This window comes from Sphaerodactylus townsendi, linkage group LG13 (genome assembly GCF_021028975.2).
Source record: "Sphaerodactylus townsendi isolate TG3544 linkage group LG13, MPM_Stown_v2.3, whole genome shotgun sequence".
NCBI lineage: Eukaryota > Metazoa > Chordata > Lepidosauria > Squamata > Sphaerodactylidae > Sphaerodactylus > Sphaerodactylus townsendi.
This window is the reverse complement of record NC_059437.1, coordinates 1928483-1949535: the sequence shown is the minus strand read 5'-3', so window position 1 is coordinate 1949535 and position 21053 is coordinate 1928483. Positions and strand designations below refer to the sequence as shown.

At 46.3% G+C, this 21053-nt stretch overlaps 2 protein-coding genes across 6 annotated transcripts in view; one reads left to right on the top strand and one right to left on the bottom strand.

Annotated features, from left to right (window-relative positions):
* The window catches only part of UPRT (uracil phosphoribosyltransferase homolog), a 35737-nt gene extending 25252 nt beyond the window's left edge, over positions 1–10485 (bottom strand). The window contains exon 1 of one of the 4 annotated variants that reach the window (XM_048514915.1): positions 10445–10485. In XM_048514915.1, coding sequence (XP_048370872.1) covers positions 10445–10485 — 41 coding nt within the window. Of the gene's footprint in view, positions 1–4403; positions 4786–10444 lie in introns of those variants that run through there. The other 3 variants (XM_048514914.1, XM_048514913.1, XM_048514912.1) reach the window with 3 other exon arrangements.
* A 76-nt stretch (positions 10486–10561) lies between these two features.
* Positions 10562–21053, top strand: part of ABCB7 (ATP binding cassette subfamily B member 7) — an 83335-nt gene continuing 72843 nt past the window's right edge. The window contains exon 1 of one of the 2 annotated variants that reach the window (XM_048514734.1): positions 10562–10703. Coding sequence is in view for 1 of the 2 variants with exons in the window: in XM_048514732.1 (XP_048370689.1) it covers positions 10602–10703 (102 nt within the window). In the remaining variant the exon portion in view is untranslated. The remainder of the gene's footprint in view (positions 10704–21053) is intronic. The other variant, XM_048514732.1, reaches the window with a different exon arrangement.

Here is a 21053-nt window from a genome sequence, read left to right as displayed (position 1 = left end):
TTGCAGGAGAGAAAGGGGAGATATAAATCCAAACTCTTATTCTTCTTCTTTAAGACTTATACTAGGGGTGGCCAACCTATGGTGCTCCAGATGTTCATGGTCTACAATTCCCATCAGCCCCTGCCAGCATGGCCAATTGGTCATGCTGGCAGGGACTGATGGGAATTGTAGTCCATGAAACATCTGGAGCACCATAGGTTGGCCACCCTTGCCTTATATAGTTTGGGGCCAGCCTACCTTCTCCCATATCTATTCCAGCTGTCTTCAAGTGGCCTTCTTCAGATGCCCCACCATCTGATACTAGAAGAAGAAAGCCACCTTCAAGAAAGGGCCTTCCATCAGCAGATAAAGACTTCTGTGTCTCATTTGGTGAACACCCAGGAAACTCTCACTGACGCTCTTCCCTGGTTGGGTAGTATTTGTATGTCTGCATATTTTTATTGTATTGTTAAGTGTTCTATATACACATTCTAAATAGTGTTTTAATATTTTAAATGTTTAACATTTGACATTTGCTGCCTATTTGGGTTAAAATAAATATACAATTTAGTTCTGAGTAAACATGCAGAGAATCATGCAGCATGCATGACACCCAAACGCTGCTGCTAAATATACAACTATTGTCGCCCATCCATTGTTTCCAAATTACTGGGATATGAAAAGGTGGAACAGCTGAAAGGTGACTTTGCCCAACAAAACCACAGAGGCAGGTGCACTGGTCCACAGCAAACCCCCAAAATAAAAGCCATGCAATATTAAGACCGACTAAATCAGACCTGGGCATTATACGGCCCGGGGGCCACATCCAGCCCGCCGGATGACCCTGACTGGCCCGTATGACAGACCTGGCCCTGGCCTAAGAGGACCTGTTTAGAACCGCGCTGCTCATTCTTCCGCTAACCCTCCCCCTTTCCCCCTCACCTTGCCACTGCGCCGGAAATGGCCTCTGAGAAAGGCCACTCCCCTCATGCAGTGCCTTCTGGGGCGTCCCCCTCCTTTGAAAGCCCCGCAGAAGCTGGTTGCCTTGGCTGCCGGCTTCTGCGGGGCTTTCAAAAGCGCCTCTCAAAAGCACCTCGCCCCTCCTGCCTTGGCAACCGGCTTCTGTGGGGCTTTCAAAAGCACCAGTCGATGAAAAAAGTCGGTCAAGGGACTTAAGTCTCCCCACTTGCTTGATTGTCACAGTTGCCTACATAGTAGTAATGGTTAAATTAATTTATATGTGCGGTTTACAAGGCGTGGTTGTGAATGTTCAACATTGTTTTAATGTATTTAATGTTTTAATGTATTTTAATGTTTTAATATCTCAGTTAGTAGATAAATGCCCCTTTTCTACTAACTCTGTAATTTATAATGCCAATAAAGGCTTTGGAATTGGAATTGGATTGTCACAGTGGACAACTATGCAGGTAGGTTAAGTCTGTGATTCTTTGTGCCAAAATAGTGTTGTACGCAGAACTGTTGCCACTGATTCCAAGTTGATCTGTGCACCTGTCTGTCACTTATCAGCCCCTATTATGCAGAATTGAGTTCAGCCTTTTGGCCCGGCCCTCCACAATATTTTCTGTTTCTTATGCGGCCCCATGGAAAGAATAATTGCCCACCCCTGGACTAAATTATCACCCAGAACATTACATGGCTGTTCTTGAACTTTGAGGAGAGGGAGTGGCTCAGACAGCTGCTTGGGTGCAATGCTGCGAGACAAATGCAGCAGCAGCAGCAGCAGCAGCATGCCTGCTCACTAAAGTGCCTTGCGTCCCGCCAGCCAGCAATGCGAGCCCTAACGGATACTGACCGGATGCTGCAGGCAACCTTCAAAAGGTTCTGCCTATCCCTGGACAGGTGCCAGGCCAGCCCCCGCCTGCTATTAAAGTGTGACTCATTCATACGGTTACAGGGATCAGGGGACCAGAAAGGGGCCTTTGCGTGGCAGCGCTTTGCTCCCTCCCAGCAGAGGCAGCCACCTGCGACCATCAGCTGCCTCTGCAGGACAGAACCAGACACAGGGACCTCCCCACTCATAAAGAAATGAGGGCAAAACTGTTTGACTCTCTTCCAACATCAATTTTTCTTGGCCCTGAGGATTGTGCCATGGAAAGACTATTAGAAGATGCCAATCCGAATATAACCAGAGAGGTGGCAAAATTCAGTGCTTATGTGGTTAAAAGGCGTGGACAAGCAGGGCAATAAAAATAGGAACTTTGGATTAATGATTTTATCTTTTATTCAATTTTATTCCAGTTTTTTAAACTTGAACTTACATTAAGGTTTGGACAAATAGTCTTTGGAAACTGGTTACCTCAATTTTATTTTGTATCTGGTCTGGAAATGTATTATCTGGATTTTATGTTTTATATCTGATATTTTCTGGTCTTTGACCGAAATAAAATATTGATTGATTGATTGACACAGGGACCAGCCAAGGAGAGTGAGGAAACCAAGAGGGACAGGCCAGATCCCACCAGAAGAGGAAAAGATGCTAGTCCGGTACCTATTATCAGGCAGAAATGTAGAAAACGTTATTTATATCCCCCTTTTCTCCTATAAAGAGTCTCGAGGTAGCTAACAAACTCCTTTCCCTCCCTCTCCCTACAATAGACACCTTGTGAGGTAGGTGGCACTGAGAGAGTTCTGAGAGAACTTTGATTAGCCCAAGGTCACCCAGCAGGCTTTATGAGCAGGAGCAGGGAAACAAATCCAGTTCACCAGATAAAGAGTCTGCCGCTCACGCAGAAGAGTGGGGAATCAAACCCCGTTCTCCAGATTAAAGACCACATGCTCTTAACCACAACACCACGCTTGGCTCAGTCGCACACTCTCAGACTAACCTACCTCAAAGGGTTGTTGCGATGATAAAATGGAGGAGATAACGATATAAGCTACTTTTGGTCCGCGTTAGGGAGAAAGGCAGAATATAAATAAAGGAAATAAACTTCTCTATAAACCTCAACCTGGCTTCCACTTTTTGGTCAGCTAGGAATGTAAAAGAATAGTGGCCACTGGCTTTTCTGCTTGCATAGGATTAGTCCTAGGGCTGGCTCTCCTCCGCACTTTACCATTGCACCAGGCTGGTAGCCGTATTGGTCTGCAGTAGAAAAGCAAGACTCGAGTCCAGAGGCATGAGAGACCAACAAGATTGGGGGGGCGTGAGTTCTCAAGAGCCAAGCCTCCTCCTACCCCAGTGGTGGCGAACCTATGGCGCGGGTGCCAGAGGTGGCACTCAGAGCCCTCTCTGTGGGCACGCACAAACAGAGTTCATCATGTGGGGGGGGAATTGCCCCCCACACACACACACATCTAGGCTGGCCTGGGCCGCTGGGCTCGATTATTAGCATTAAACCTAAGACCTAATTTTGGGGAATCAGTGTAGGTTACCCTGTTAAGTGCTGTTAAACCCCACTGATTTTCATGCAAAGAACTAAAGCGCGATCCTTTACCTGGGAGTAAGCTCAGTTGCTGGCATTAGGGCTTGCTTCTGAGTAAATAATAATAATAATAGTTTATATGTAAGATAATTAAGTAAGTTAAAAGGGATTTATATATTGATTAAGAAAGGGGAGGGTAAAATCAAACATAATTAAGACAAATAGCAAGGTTATTGCTTATAAGTTAGAAAATTTTAATTTTATTATTTAGAAGTGATTGTAAGAAAATTTACATATAATGCTTGTGTTATAATATGTAAGTAATGTTTTTTTAAAAATTGAACTGAGTCAGATATCGGACTCATCTATTATTGTTATAATAAAATTTCAATTAAAAATATATATTAAAAAAAAAGAACTAAAGCGCGATCCTTTACCTGGGAGTAAGCTCGGGAGCAACAGCCGCAGAAGGCCATTGCTTTCACCTCCTGCATGTGAGCTCCCAAAGGCACCTGGTGGGCCACTGCGAGTAGGGCCATTGCTGGCAATGGGGCTTGCTGAGTAAACCCTCCTAGGGCCGTGATTCACCCGTTGGAAGAGTTGCACGGTTGCTTCAAAGCAAAGCCACCAATTACCACCAAGCTTACTCCCGAGTAACTCATGCATCCGAGCCAACCGTTTTCCCTAATCTAAAACCTCAGTATTCGGGTTAAATGGCCGTGTTGGCCCTTTGCGATCAATAAGTGCGTTTTGGGTTGCAGTTTGGGCGCTCGGTCTCGAAAAGGTTCGCCATCACTGTCCTACCCCGCAGATATCGACCCTGCCTAGACAGCAGGCTCGCCCCCACCCCCAAAATCATGGGAACGGTCCCAGAGGCCAGGCCAGCCCTCCAGACGGCGAGGTGGGGGCGGGCACTGCTGCCAGCGCTGCGGGAGCCACGTCGACAGCCCTGAAGGCCGGCCCAGAGGCGGCCTCATCTCAGCCATCCCTACAACAGCCCTGCAAGGTAGGACGAGGCGCCCGTCCCGCCAGGCGGCTGACCTGTCGCGGATGATGGTCTGCAGCTCGCGGATCTGGTCGTTCATGGGCAGGAGCTTGAGCTGGGCTCCCAGCGGCGCGGGAGGCGGCGCCTCGACAAAGGGCCCGCCATTGCTGCCGGCGCACAAGCAGCCGCCGCCGCCGCCGCCGCCGTCCGGGCTGGGGCTGTGGGCTGCGTCGCGTTCGGAGAACCGCAGCTGCCGCCCCGCTCCGACCCCGCCGCCGCCGCCGCCGCCAGAGCTCACCCTCGCATTGGGGCAGGGCATCGCATCCATGCGCCGAGCGACTGACTGACCCGCGCCACGCTTTCCTTCCCCTCAGCCCGGCGTGCGGCAGGCGACGCCCCCGGCTCGCCGCGGGCCGCTCCCATTGGCTGCCGCCCTTGCCACACAACCAAGCGGCATCCTTGCCGGCTTCCTGCCCGCCCCTTTTGTTCGCGCACGCGCAGGACGGCAAACCCGCGGAGCGCGCGGCTTCAGCGTCCTTCTGGCATGGACATTTTCCCCCGACTTCCCCAAGAAGGCTCCTGGGAAATGTAGTTTTGGCTGTTTGTGGGCTTTCTGGGCTGTAGTCTGGTCGTTTTTGTTGCTCCTAACGTTTCACCGCATCTATGGCTAGCGATCGATGGCCACATTGATGGGAACTTTATGATTCATAGGAAGTTTGATTTATTTGTTTTGATGGGACATTTACATAAGAACATAAGAACAAGCCAGCTGGATCAGACCAGAGTCCATCTAGTCCAGCTCTCTGCTACTCGCAGTGGCCCACCAGGTGCCTTTGGGAGCTCACATGCAGGAGGTGAAAGCAATGGCCTTCTGCGGCTGTTGCTCCCGAGCACCTGGTCTGCTAAGGCATTTGCACTCTGGGATCAAGGAGGATCAAGATTGGTAGCCATAGATCGACTTCTCCTCCATAAATCCGTCCAAGCCCCTTCGAAAGCTATCCAGGTGAGTGGCCATCACCACCTCCCATGGCAGCATATTCCAAACACCAATCAGACGTTGTGTGAAGAAGTGTTTCCTGTTATTAGTCCTAATTCTTCCCCCCAGCATTTTCAATGGATGCCCCCTGGTTCTAGTATTGTGAGAAAGAGAGAAAAAATTTCTCTCTGTCAACATTTTCTACCCCATGCATAATTTTATAGACTTCAATCATATCCCCCCTCAGCCGTCTCCTCTCCAAACTAAAGAGTCCCAAATGCTGCAGCCTCTCCTCATAAAGAAGGTGCTCCAATCCTTCAATCATCCTCGTTGCCCTTCTCTGCACTTTTTCTATCTCCTCAATATCCTTTTTGAGATGCGGCGACCAGAACTGGACACAGTACTCCAAGTGCGGATTTGATGGATTTGTTTTTGTTTTGGGGTTGATTTGTATTGTGGAAGGCTTTCACAGCCAAAATCCTCTGGCTATTGTCGGTTTTGTGGACTGTGTGGCCGTGGTCTGGTCACCTTTGCTCCTAACGTTTCGTCCGCATCTATGGCTGGCATTTCACACTGTGAGAGAATCACATCTTACTGTGATCTTACTTACTCTCCTTACTTGCTCTAAAGATGCCTGCCATAGATGTAGGCTAAACATGAGGAGCAAAAACTACCAGACCTCAGCCACATAGCCCAGAAACTCACAACAGCCAGTTGATTCTGGCTGTGGAAGTCTTTGACAACAGAAATCAAATAACCCCAATACAAAAACAAACCCATCAAATGTCACATCAAAACAAATCCGTCAAATATCATATCAATCATAAAATATTGCATAAATATCTCATTGAGCGCCTGAAATGTTAGGAGCAAAAACGACCAGACCATGGCCACACAGCCCAGATAACCCACAACAGCCAGTTAAGTCTGACCGTGAACTCCTTCAACAATACACAAAATGTAGTTTTGACAACTGCAGACACTGTTAGTGCCCTCTAATTGAGACTGGTTCATACACTGCAGTCTCCAGAATGCTTTAGGAAAGGAAGGCAGGACAGTTACAAGTAATGTAAAAGAGGTATGTCCTATATTAACAGGTGATGTGGTCTGAGGAAATAACCCTTGAGGTGTCGAATGCTCACTCTATCCAATTCAAAGGTCTCACACAAGAAGGATACTAAAAACAGCTGAGTATTAATCCTACAATATAATGTCTTCAGAGGGTGTGTTTGATTTTCTTTTGTGCACAAAAGACTCAAACACGAAAACAATCTACCATGCACCACTAGGGCTGCAATCCTGTGTATTTTCCTGAGAGCAGGAAGCCAGGCATACACACTGTGTAGGGACTGTTTATAAGATGCAAGTTACGATATTATAAGAATGAATTATTTTATTTTGCTGTTAAGTTATAGCAGACTTATGCTCATCTCTCATGGGGCTTTCGAGACAAGACACCCAGAGGTTTTTGCCACTGTCTATCTCGGCACAGAAACCCTGATCTATCTTCCTCAGTGGTTTCCCATCTAACTAACTGCTTAGCTCCACGAGCAGATGAGATTGGGCTAGCCTGGGCCACCCAGATCAGGGTAGAATGACGAGGTTGAGGAAAGTTCTGCCTTGTGAAAATTCTTCCTACATTCAATTGTTTAAAAAGAAGAAGTTGCAGGAGCATGTGATCTCCTTATAGATGTCTTGTGCACCACTGGCTAGAGCCCTCCCAGCTTGCCTTACAAGAAAAAAAATGCATAATAGCAATGGATTTATATTAATAATACAATATAGTGTCCACAGTAAACATAAATGTAATTGTCTTTTTGTGTAAAAGAGACACAAAGGCATTTTAATTAATGTGAAAACCTTACATGCACCACTGCAATCCTGTATATTTTCCTGAGAAGAGCAAGCCACAGGCACAAAGTAGGTTCACTTTTAAGATGCAATTTTAAGCATAAGCATAAGCATTTATTGTCATTGTGCACGCACAACAAAATTTACAGCAGCATTCCTCGATGCACACAATTTCAGACTCATACCCTATCCTCACTTTCCTCTTCCTCCACCCATCCCTAGACAGCCCCAAACACATCAACACGAAGTTTAGCATAGCCACAGCTCTAGAGTAGAAGCTGTCTCTAAGCCTCTTTGTCCTAGTTTTGATAGACCTGTACCGTCTGCCGGATGGTAACAGTTCAAAAAGAGAGTGTGCTGGATGAGACGGGTCTCTCAGAATATTTTGGGCTTTCTTTAGGCTTCGGGAATTATAGAGTTCTTCCAATTTATGACATAATAGCATGGCTAAGGTAAGAAATGTCATACTTTGTGAAAATTTCTCCTGCAGCCAACAGTTAAAAGATGTTGCAAGAGCATCTGATCTCCTGATAGAAATCTCCTGCACTACTGTCTGGTGTCCCGCCCATTAGTTCCCCTAGCTTGGGGGGGGGGGGAGGGGGGCAGATTGCTCATCATTGCAGAAACATTGTAAATTTGGCTCCCAAGAATTTCATCCCAAGAAATGTGTTTTTTCGAGAAGGAAATGGACAGTAACTTAATTTTAGTTAGCTTCTATTACGTGGGCTATGTGGCCTGGCCTTTTTTCACACTTAGAATGACAAAGATCAAAAAAAAAACCTCTGCACTACCTTAAGTGCCTCTTTGGCAGCACATTAAATAATTACTCCAGTCCACTTGAAATCATAAGTAGTTAATTTGTTATTGCAGACTGTTCCATAGGCACCAAATACAATACTTGTTTGCTTTGGACAGAATCCACATCTCAGTTACTCTCTGACATGCCTAGTAGGGTCAACTTGTATTGATTTGTATGTAGGTTTTGGCCTTTATTATTCATTTTACCAAAAGTCTTGACAACTCTATTGCCTGCCAATATTATTATAAAGCGTCATTCATTTATTGTTCTCTGATTGTTAGCTATATTATGTGGAACACTGTTGCAAAGCAATGGGATTACGCCATATAATTTGCTCTTATATCATCTGAACTCCAGAAGGTGGCACTGTTCAGACTGTGATAATGTCAAACATGACAAAAAAAAATTCACACATCCTGACACCTTGTGCTCTTTCAGGGGAGAACTGAGTCCCACTGGACGAAGTGACTCTTACTTCCCAGCCGCTATAAGCCACAGTTGGCTTGAAGCCTAGCCTCCTGAGAAGTGACTTTGGCTGCTGTGGTTGGCAACTTTTCCGTGCAGCACTCTTGGACTTGTTGCAAGGCAGAGAGGGCATGGGATGGGGAGAAGCTTTTGGCTTGCTGGATTTCCTCCCAGCCTGGCAGCTGCTCAAGGTGGGGCATGGGGACCCTTTTTGCACAGTGGATCCCTCACAGGAGTCAAACCTCTTCTCCCAAACTGTTTACTTGGAAATAAGCAGCACTGAGTTCAAAGAGCCCAGAACTCAACTGTGAGGGTGTCCGGTGTTCAGGCTGCAATCTCTGGGCAGAACTTATTCTCACATGAAGAGAATCCTGCGAGGGAGCCCACAGTTCAGGTTGCCACCTCTGAGTTGGGAAATTCCTGGAGATTAGGGGGTGGAGCCTAGGAAGAGACGAGCCCTCTGTTCAAAAGCGCCATCTTCTCCAGGGCAACCGATCCCTGTCTGGAAATCTGTTGTCATTCCAGGAGCGCTCCAGCTCCCACCTAGAGGTTGGCAACTCTAAGTCCAGTAGGTAGGCAGCAGAATAGTCTTTGGCTCCATCTTCTCAGAATCCTCCCGAGATAAGCCTCCCCCAACTCTATAAACATCATTTATTTAATTAATTAGTGCCCAACCTCTCATTCAACAGGATATTGCCATGTCTACTACAGCTTCACACAAATGGCAGTGTTGGCTGCCATCCAGTGCCAAGATGAGGACAGTCACAATAAGTCCATAAACATCACCATTGTAATTGTCATTATTGTTATCATGGTTATTTAATTTTGTTTAATATCACAGCTGCTAGTTCTGTAGTGGGTTGTTGTTGGCTTTTCATTACAATTCAAACCTCACCCAGAGGCCTAGGACAGTGATAGTGAACCTTTTCGAGACCGAGTGCCCAAATTGCAACCCAAAACCCACTTATTTATCGCAAAGTGCCAACACGGCAATTTAACCTGAATACTGAGGTTTTAGTTTAGAAAAAACGGTTTGATCCAAGGCGTGCATTACTCGGGAGTAAGCTTGGTGGTTGTTGGTGGCTTTGCTTTGAAGCAACTGTGCAACTCTTCCAACGGGTGAGTCACGACCCTAGGAGGGTTTACTCAGAAGCAAGCCCCATTGCCAGCAACCAAGCTTACTCCCAGGTAAAGGATCGCACTTTAGTTCTTCCCATGAAAATCAGTGGGGTTTAACAGCATTTAACAGGGTTACCTACACTGCTTCCCCAAAACTAGGTCTTAGGTTTAATGCTAATAATCGAGCCCAGCGGCCCAGGCCAGCCTAGATGTGTGTGGTGGAGTGGGGGGTACTCTGTTTGCATGTGCCCATAGAGAGGGCTCTGAGTGCCACCTCTGGCACCCGTGCCATAGGTTCGCCACCACTGGCCTAGGATATTGTAATGCATCAGCATAGTATTCGTGCGGATCCCAGCAGGGCCGCCTTCTGAATCTGAGCCTTTCAGGGGAGAGCAGTATATAAAGTAAATATACCATATATATACCAAGATGTTTCAAGTGCTGCCCTAGTGTTTTTGGAATGGTCCCCAGGGTGCCAATTATCACTGGTTGTTGTTACCACCATCGGTTACTGTTAGTTAGTTAGTTAGTTAGTTAGTTAGTTAGTTAGTTAGTTAGTTAAATTTTCCATTTCTACCCTGACAATCTCTCAAAGGACTCGAGGCGGCTAACATATACATGAAAATACAAAGACATAACAGCAATACAAAAGTATAAACATTTAAACCAGTTAATAACAAGATGGCATAAAAAATTACATATTACATATATTATAATAATATGTTGTTGCTATTATAGAATATGTTATTATTATATTATTGTTATTACTAAATTCTGTTTGCTATCCTAGCTGCCACTCCTTTATCTGGCATTACAATTCGAGCCTCACCCATCATTGTCATTATCATTATGAATTATTATTATTACCCAGACTCATTCAACAGCACCTCCACGCATATCCCAGTTTCCGTTTCGGCTTCCAGCTCATCCGGCCGGTTCACTTCCGGTCTGTGTAGGCCGGCGGAACTCGGCTGCTCCCAGACCTCCGGCGTCCCACAATCCTCCCTTCCTCCTCCGCCTCCTCCTCCTCCTCGTCGGGCCGTCATGGCGCTGGCGAGGGCTCTGCGGCCGGCGGCGGGTCTTCCTCAGCGGAGGCTTCTGCTGCTGGCGGCGGCGGCAACGGCGACTCCTCGCAGGCTTCAGCAGGTGGGTCCGGCGGCCGGGCCGAGGAGGTGGGCGGGGCGACGGGCGGCCCCCTCGGCTGGGCTGGGGGGTGGGGAGGCGTGGCGCAGGGCCCTGAGTGGGAGAGTGGGCGTCGTTGTCTCCTCACAGGGCTCCAGGTAGGTCCGTCCCCGCCCTGGCAGGGCGACTGTGAGCTCCTCGGGGCGAGGGCCGCCGCCTCCGTGGTTCAGCCGCCCGCGTCTGATGGCTCTGGAGTGCTGGAGAACCGATGGGGGGGCCGACCTGGGGGAATCCAGGTACGAAGCCCCATTCGTGCCGTGGAAATCACTGGGTGACCCTGGGCCTGTGACGCACGTTCAACCTGGCTCACCTCCCAGGGTTGTTGGGAGGGTAAAATGGAAGAAGAAGAGTTTGGATTTCTATCCCCCCCTTTCTGTCCTGCAGGAGACTCAAAGGGGCTGACAATCTCCTTGCCCTTCCCCCCTCACAACAAACACCCTGCGAGGTAGGTGGGGCTGAGAGAGCTCCGAGAAGCTGTGACTAGCCCAAGGTCACCCAGCTGGCGTGTGTGGGAGTGCGCAGGCTAATCTGAATTCCCCAGAGAAGCCTCCACAGCTCAGGCGGCAGAGCTGGGAATCAAACCCGGTTCCTCCAGATTAGAATGCACCTGCTCTTAACCTCCTACACCACTGCTGCTCCTCAAGAGGGAGGGGATGATGCCAGCCCTTTTAGGGTCCCTGCAGGAGAGAAAGGGGCTAGTACAATGGTGGCGAATCTATGGCACAGGTGCCAGAGGTGGCACTCAGAGCCCTCTCTGTGGGCACGCACAGAGTGTTCCACGCGCGCACACACACACATATATAGGCTGGGCTGCTGGGCTCGATTAAGACTTAGTTTTGGGGAAGCAGTATAGGTTACCCTGTTAAGTGCTGTTAAACCCCACTGATTTTCATGCAAAGAACTAAAGCGCGATCCTTTACCTGGGAGTAAGCTCAGTTACTGGCAATAGGGCTTGCTTCTGAGTAAACCTTACCCTCCTAGGATCGTGATTCACCCGTTCGAAGAGTTGCATGGTTGCTTCAAAGCAAAGCCACCGACTACCACCAAGCTTACTCCCAAGTAACGCACGCCTCAGAGCCTGCCGTTTTTTCTAAACGAAAACCTCAGTATTCAGGTTAAATTGCTGTGTTGGCACTTTGTGATAAATAAGTGGGTTTTGGGTTGCAATTTGGGCACTCGGTCTCGAAAAGGTTCGCCATCACTGGGCTAGTAATAAATAAATAATTGTTTCCCCTGAACAGAGTCCATGAGTCTTTGGAACAAGGTCTGTAATATGTTTTCTGCATTGGCTGCCATCCAGTGTCAAGTTCAACACGGGTGATTATGTTGATTTTGGTCAGTTCTGCCTGCTGTGGGCCCTGCATGTGAAATCAGAACAATTTGTGAAAATGATCAATGGTGGCAACAGGGAGGCTATACCGATGTAGGCTACACAGGGAGCTCTTTTCTGTGATCGTTTTTGTTTTCTACAGCTGATGATGAGATTCTTCTAAAGAGGAATATTGTCCTTTTTGCTTGATTATAGCAGGGCAAGAATAAGTTGGCAGTCTGTGGAGTGATTCGATATTGAATAAGGAGGAGCCACGATAACATTTTGCACCTTGGTGTGGTGGTTTTAATCCAGAAAGCGCAAAGGCGAATCCTGCTTTTCTTTTTCAGACATCTTTGAAGATGATCTGTCAACGTCATCTTCAATTCAGGTGTTGAGCAGATTCACACTCTTAGCTTCTAAAATATTTCCATCTTTGAAAAACTCAATTGGATGCTCACAGACCAGGCTAGGCCCCCTTCTGTACCTCTTCCCAAAAGAAGCATCCCTTCCACCTACCCCACAACCACTCTGGTGAATTGTTCTGGGGAGAGAAAGGAAACATTTCAAGCAACCTGAGTTTCAGGTGGGCACCCATATTGGTCTGCAGTAGAAGAGCAAGATTTGACTCCAGCCATACCTTAAAGACCTACACGATTACTAGGACATGTAAGTGTTCAAGAATCAAAGCTGACTTTGTCAAATACCTTAACGTGGACAACCTTAATTTAATCGTTTTCAGCCCTCACCTAACACTCTTTCCAGCCTTGCCACTGTCTTATGTACCTTGTCAGTCAACAGTTCTTCATCGTTGTAAAAAATCGTGCCAGAAGTGGTGTCCTTCCAGACTTGGATTTCTGTTCTTCGTTCAGTGATCATGTGTCTTTTATAACATGAGAAAGTATGCCACACCATGATGAAGAAACTTTTGCTATGGTTTGTTGTGATGTTTGAAATGGCAAATGGCAGTTCATAGCTGTGCTTAGCTTCTGTAGACTGTGTGTCATGGAAACAGAATCACTGAGCACATGACTGAACCCTGATTTGTCTGTAGATCCAGAAGCTCAAAGTGTGGATTGAATTCTAAATTGAGGATATTTTGAAAGCTGTTGCCTTGAACTCTGCATAGCACGATGGCCTCCAAATTGTGTAAGAGCAATCAATCGTTCCATGGTTATACCCTGCACTGAAGGATAAAAATGGCCAGATTTGTGAATTGCTCAATTTCCTGCACCATCTTTGTTCTAGAATGCTCTTGAGCGCAGCATTCTAGAACAAAGACGGTGCAGGAAATGGCGGAGGAATTCACAAATTTCCTGTCATCTTTATCCTGAACAGGGTGTATATAGCTTGAAGGAGCAAAGCAAGAGCTACAGAGGTGGCAACCAGGCAAAGCCTCTGAAAAGCATCACAGATCTAGAGCTCTAGATGTGCAGCATCGTTTGGCAGGAAATATTCAACAGCAACAACAACAAAAGACCTTTATTAGGCATAAGTGTCCCATCGGCAGGATATATTGTTGGACTTGCTTGTGGCAGTGGTTTTTATCCTTCTGGAAGTTTTGATCCCCCCTCCTGGTTATTTCCCTCCCAACCTTGCTCTGAATAATAGAAAGGCCAGGTGGAGATGGGGGATGGCTGTGGCATTTTCTGACCTTCTGGGACTAAGGAGAACAGAATTGTCAGTCTACTCATTCACACTCTCCAATAAGCTATTACTGTGAAACAAATATTTACAGCATTCAAATTAATTTAAGATTTAAGTGTGAATGGGCACCAGGGTCAACTTTAGAGATTTGAAGGGGGTGGTAGTGGTTTGTGTTTTCCTCAGGATTCTTTTCATTCAAAATGCTGGGAAGGAAGCCTCTTATAGAATGGGTGCTTGAGAACATCTCTTGCTTGGAAAACGGCAGGGTCGCCATACGTTAGCTGAGACTTGATGGCACTTTGCACCACCAAAATAGCTCTTTGGTTCCTGGCCGGTGCCTCTCATCCAGATGCCGTCATATGCGGCTTGGCATTTTTTTTCTTCTGAAATGTGCACAATTCTGTACAACCGTAATGAACAATATGCGTGATTCTATACAACAATGTTTTTGATTCTATACAGCAGTAATGAAGAAGCTTTAAAGCCAGTGTTGCGTTCATGTAACAACTTGCTGAGCTGGGAATAGAGGGAGACTTGGGCAACATGTAAGGAGCTGTTACTGAATGTTTCTAGTGAGTAAAAAGTGTGCTTGCCTGGCTAGAACACGGAACCTTGCATCCAGGTGATAACTTTTTAACTGTAGAGGCAGTGGTGTGATCCAAAATTTGTAATAACAGGTTCCGATGGTGGTGGGATTCAAACAGTGGCGCCACCGCACACACGCACCTCCAGTTCCTATTGGGCAGGGAGGTTGCTTTAGTAACCCCTCCTCGGCACTCAGAAAAAATTAGTAGCCACTTCTAGAGAAGTGGTGAGAACTGATTGGATCCCACCTCTATGTAGAGGTAATAAGTTCCCACTTCTGTTACACACCTTAAATATTAGGATCCACTCTATTTTGCCTTTTTAAGCAAATTTCCGGCAGAGTTTATCACTGTCTGCTGCTTGCTTCGCACAGGTACAGCCACGCTCACAAGGTCACAGCAATTATTTGTATTCGCAAAAGGCTCCTGGTGCTGGAGGAGCGTGTGGGTCTTAACAGACTGGATCCCTGGGCCACAGCCCGTTTTCACTAGCCAGGTGTCCTGCACAGATCAGTGATGGGCATTGCTAACGTGTTTCCCCAAATATAAGACAGTGTCTTATATTAATTTTTGCTCCCAAAGATGCGCTATGTCTTATTTTCAGGGGATGTCTTATTTTTCTGTGTTCTGTTCATCGGGCATGCTTCCAAACAAAAACTTTGCTATGTCTTACTTTCCAGGGGATGCCTTATATTTCGTGCTTCAGCAAAACCTCTACTACGTCTTATTTTTCAGGGATGTGTTATATTAGGGGAAACAGGGTAGTACAATGACAGCTTAAGAAAACGCCTCCATTATCAAAGCTGCTTTGCCTGGTGGCGTGAAGATGGTTCTTATTAGCCACAGGACTAGAATAGCTAATTGCACCCATGAATTGTTGACGTAAGTTAAACCTTGAAAAGGCTGTTCAGAAAGTCAATTGTTTGTGCTGGCTGTTTGCAAGTTGATCAGCACTTCTTGACATTTTCTGCTCTTATCTCTGCCTGTTGTCTTGGCATTTGTTCAATAATTCTCTATCCTCCCCTCTTCGGCACTATAGTTGTTTATTTAGAGTGGCTGAATCATAACATGCAGCCAGAATTCATATTTAAGGTGATCTTGGGTCTTCTCGGGGGTGATCTTGGGTCTTCTCAAGAGGATAATGATCATACTTAGATTTGATAATATTAATTTCATATAATGCATTGCATTTAAACAAAGTGGTTTCTTTTACATGCAAATCAGTGTAGCATATGGAGTCTTCTGTCAAGATTATTCAGCAGTATATCTGCAAATATGGATTTGGATTGAACTGAGCAGTAATCACTACTCATGAAGAGCAGTCAGCATTATTGTTTGTCAGTCCAAATTCCTGCTGCTAATATAGCCCAGTAGCTGTTGCTTTTGTAATAAAGACCTGGTCTAGACGTGCCTCACAGTGAAGCAATAGTGTGGGCTGCCCCTGTGGGAAAGTGAGGCAGTGTTGAACTCTCAGTGTGATATGGTGGTTAAGAGTGGTGGACTCTAATCTGGAAAACTGGGCCTGATTCCCCACTCTTCCACAAGAGCGGTAGATTTTAATTTGGAGAACCAGGTTTGATTCCCTGCTCCTTCACAGACAGACCTGCTGGGTGATCTTGGGCCAGTTACAGTTCTCTTTGGACTCTCTCAGCAGCAGTGTCTGTTGCGGGGAGGGGAAAGAAAAGAGTTTGTGAGCCACTCTGAGACTCCTTACAGTTGAGAAAAGTGAGGTATTGCCAGACATTTTGAAATACAAATCAAGAGTACATTCAAAGCGCAGACAGGAAGACTATATATTACTTAGAAAGTTCTGTCACTTGTAAAAGAAATTTTGCTACTTTTTCCAAGAGCATGACATCTGTGTTGTTTAACAGAAGCTCCACAACAGAACAGTCAGAGTCACTTTCAGATTTGTCTAGGGCCAAGATTTGTCTAGAGAAAATTTGTCTAGATTTGTCTAGAGAAGATTTGTCTAGAGAAATTCCTAATGCCCACATATCTTGGACAGTCAAGAACAGGGGTAGGGAACCTGCGGCTCGAGAGCCACATGCGGCTCTTCTGCCCTTGCACTGCGGCTCCACGAGCCGAGCCGCCGGCCCCATCCTTGCCCACCCTGCAGGCAGCAAGGCAGGTGCACCAACTGCCCACGACCGGGCTGCGCTGCGCTGCGGGCTTCCCCTCTCGCCCACCCCATTGGAGCGGGGTGGGCGCTTTCCCGGCAGCCGGCGAGGCCGAGCCGCCGGCTACATCCTTGCCCACCCTGCAGGCAGCAGGGCGGGCGCACCAATCGCCACAGGCTTTCCCTCTCTCCCACCCCGTTGAAGCAGGGCGGGCACTTTCCCGGCGGCCGGCGAGGCCGAACTGCTGGCCCCATTCTTGCCCGCCTGCAGACAGCAGGGCAGACGCATCCATACGCTTCTCAGAATGAGTGGATTAAAAGGTAAAAAAACCAAATATATACAGTGTTATCTTTATTTTAAATGTCAAAAATTATTTGCGGCTACAAGTGTTTCTTTTCCCGTAGAAAACGGGTCCAAATGGCTCTTTGACTGTTATAGGTTCCCTACCCCTGGTCAAGAATAATGTGAGCAAGAGTCTCCACTTGATTTTTACAGTGTGGACAAACCCGATCCTGAAGAGGTATGGATAAGTAGCGACCCTTTGTAATGGCCAATGGGAAGGTATTGGATCTGGCCCTTGTGATAATCCATCTCTGTTGGGGTTCAGTTAATAATTCAAGATATTTGGCTATGTGCCCCTGTTCCGGTATTATTCCGACAGAGAGGGGTGAGCATGATTTATTTGCTTGCCCCAACAAGATATGATATTCCTGTTCTAGAAGTTTACTTTTCAAGGTTTGGAAAATCTCTCTGGGTGTCGGCATACAGAGAAGTGAGGTATAAATCCAAATTCCTCCTCCTCCTCCATTTCTTCCACCACCATGGCCAAAGGAAAGACAGAAGACCATATTGTTCTTGCTCTGCTAACTCATAGGAGAACGTTTAAAAATATGGCTATTTAATCTTCATCCTGAAGTAGTACCGACCATCTTGTCTGCTACCTCATTCTGCTAGAAGCGTAGATCTGTTTCCCGATTCTTAACTGAAGCATCACTCACACCTTGATGGATTGTGAGACCAGGAGTGGTACACAGGACTCTGTGCTGCTGTGAGCAATACGACTACTCCATTTTATGCGCCATCGCTTTTTGAAAATTGCTTAGTGTCTAGTAATAGGTCTGCTCTGAGAACTTAGTTAAATCTGATGGCAAACTGATCTATTATCAATCCCATCCATTCTGGACTGCATAACAAGAGATCTTATTGGACAAGTAAATGGAGCAGGGTTTGTTTGTTTTGACATTATTAGTTCTGTCTAGAATCTGTTGCATCTTACAGCAAAATGATCATGTTGCTTCTAGATGGGAGCATGTTCATGACTGTTCCATGGCTGATTAGATTGCTCATTAGAAATACTCATAATGTAAGTTCTTAGGATTTGCTCAGCAGAATTGCTGCAGGCAAAACACAGTGGTAAGTGTTCTGACGCTCGTACTTGATGAGAAATCAGATTTGCAAGTTGGAGACCTGTAGGGCTGTGCAGGGGACATCTCATTTTGTCCTCCCCCACTATTTCTTTCTTGAAAGCTCTTTTCCTCCTCCACTCCGTCCTTCCTGCTAACCTATCTATCTGTTACAAACTACCTTTCCCTCCCCCTTTCCTCCTTCTGGCAGCCTCTCCCCAGGCGAACTCTGCCTAAGGGACATGGGGCTGCCTGCCAGACCCAATTGCGCTATTAGGAACCCACAAGGATTTAATGAGGAATTTCAGTTTCCCCTTTATCTCCCTCCCTGTTCTATTTCCCTCCATCTGGCAACCCCCATATCTTCACATGTCCATGCTTCCTTCTCTCCTTACTGCCCACTAACCAAGCTTTTTCTGTGCCCCCTATCATAAGCTACATTTATTTCATTAGTACCCCACTTTACTCCACAATGAGGACCCAAAAGCAGCTTACATCGTTCTCTTCGCCTCCATTTTACCCTCACATCAGTCTAGTGAGGTAAGTTAGGCTGAGAATGTGTAATTGCCCAAGGTTTCCATGGCACAGTGCGGATTTAACCCCCCACATGGAAGAGTGGGGATTTGAACCTGAGTCTCCCAGGTTCTTGCCTGAAACTGTAACCACTGCATAGATTGGCTTTTGCAGAGTGGCTGCTATTGTACTGTAACAAGAAGCCGTGCAAGATCCTAGTTGGAGCATCCTTGTGGTATTAACAGCAGCATTTCCCTAGCTTGTCCCCTTTTGTGCCAAAGGTTGCGAGAGAAGGCATCTTACTGTGTAATTGAATGGTGTCTTCCCTACGACAAATCAGAAAAGTGAGGACTGCTGGGAAGTGTCGTCCTCGCCGATCCCGGAGGGCCCAGGTTCCAGCTCCTCTTGGAGGGGCAAGATAGTTGGATTTTTTAAAACAGTTGTGCATTTGAGATAGTAATTGTCCTAACAAAACGAGTATATACGGAAAAAAAGGAAAGTAACTGTATCACTGAGGCAAGTTCTTGGAGGTTTCTTTCCAAATAATGTCTGAGTAGCCCCTGAGTCTGTTTCAGCAACAGGTTATAGCGTTTGTTATGAAAGATTTTAATTTTTCAAATTAGGCGTAATACCATTTTTCATATTTTCTGTGCATTATCTTGGTGTTACAGCTGCAAAATGAAATGAGGTAGAACTGAGCACAAAGGTTTCATTTTTGTGCAGGATTCCTGATAGCAGAAGCCTACTTATTGCCTTGCTAGTCATTATTTCCAAAGCAGTTGCAGCCAATTGTTAATAGTTTGAACATTAGTTAATTTTTTCATAGTTTTTAGATGACTTAGGCAGAGCCCCTTGTTTCTGGACTATCATAATGAATCAAAGATACAATCCCATTAAGCCAGTCAGCAGGCAGTGGGGGGAAAAAGGCTTAATGTAGTTGACATTTTTGCAGATGCTTCGACCAAATACCAGTGTTGTGAATCTGATGTATAGATATAACTCTGTCTGTCTGTCTATCTGTCTGTCTGTCTGTCTGTCTGTCATCTTTCCCTTTAATGTTCAACGCTTGTTTAAAGAGCTTGCTTTACTGTTCAATGTAAAAAAAAAATGGTAGAGGCATCAGCTGGATAAAGAGGAAGCTCTAGCTACCTGCTATAGGGCAGGACAGGTTGTTTTTGTTCGAAGCAAAGCACTTGTTTAGTTTTAGTTCATTTTAGATTTATACCCCACCCTACCCTGGCAAGCCAGGCTCAGCAGTGAATCACAAAACAGCACATATGATAAATACAATAAAACTATCCAATAATCTAGTTCAGGGGTCGGGAACTTTTGACATTCAAAGAGCCATTTGGACCCATTTTCCACGGGAAAGAAAACACATGGAGCCGCAAATACTTCTTGACATTTAAAATGAAGATAACAGTGCTTATTTTGTTTTTTTACCTTTATGCTTTGTACAAAACAGCTATAGTGTGTTGCTTGAAGAATCCATGAGCCAGCACCACTTTTCTCTCCTCTCCAACCTATACGACCCGGCCTGAGCCGGGCGCCTCTTTCTTTCTCTCCCTGCAGGGGAGGGGATCCCACAAGCTCCCCATAGGAACGGGGAGCACGCAGCGGCGACCTGGCCGCAGCCGGGCACCTCTTTCTCTCCGGGGCTCCCACAAGCTCCCCGTAGGAACAGGGGGGCCCGGCGCGAGCGCAGCGATTTCCCGGACGGAACGAGCGCCTCTTTTCTTTCTCTCCCCTCCCCGCCGGGAGGGGCTCCTAAGCTCCCTGTAGGAGCGAGGGAGGCGGCGCAGCCGGCGACCCGGCCCGAGCCGGGCGCCTCTTTTCTCTCCCCTCCCCTGCAGAAAGGGGCAGCCACGCCGGGAACCGCACCTAGGCGACAAAAGAGCGTTTACTTGACTTTCGGGGAAAAGACTTGAGGTTCCCGACCTCTGATCTAGTTAAAATACAGACTATTTTAAGTATCTATACTTAAAAACCACTTGGTGTCATAGCATTTTAGGTTTTATTGGCTTTTTAGTGACTTTTTAAAGGGTATGGTACGATTTTAGTGTATTTATTGTTTTTTGTTTCATTGTTATGGTATTATTGCATTTTATTGTATTTTATTGTCCCCCAAGGATCCGTATTGGGACCAGTGCTCTTTAACCTATTCATAAATGACCTGGAAGTAGGGGTGGGTAGCCTGGTGGCCAAGTTTGCAGATGATACCAAATTATGTAGGGTGGTGAGAACCACAAAGGATTGCGAAGAGCTCCAAGCGGACTTTGATAAATTAGGTGAGTGGGCTAAGAAATGGCAAATGCAGTTCAGTGTAGCAAAATGTAAAGTGATGCACATAGGGGCAAAAAATCAAAACTTCACATACACGCTACAGGGGTCAGTGCTATCAGTCACAGACCAGGAAAGGGATTTAGGAACGTCTTGGTTGACTAGTTCGCATGGGGTAATGTCAAGCTTCAATGCATGGCAGCTGTAAAAAAAGGCAAACTCTATGCTGGGGATCATTAGAAAAGGAATTGATAATAAAACTGCAAAGATTGTCTTGCCCTTATATAGAAAACAGTGTAGATGCGAGCCGCGCTTGGAGTACTTTAATGTCCAGTTCTGAGAATTCGCCCGCATCTCAAAAAGGATATTGAGGAGGATAGAAAAGAGTGCAGAGAGAAAGGGCAACAAAGGATGATTGAGGGACTGGAGCACCTTCCCTATGAGGGAGAAGCCTGCAG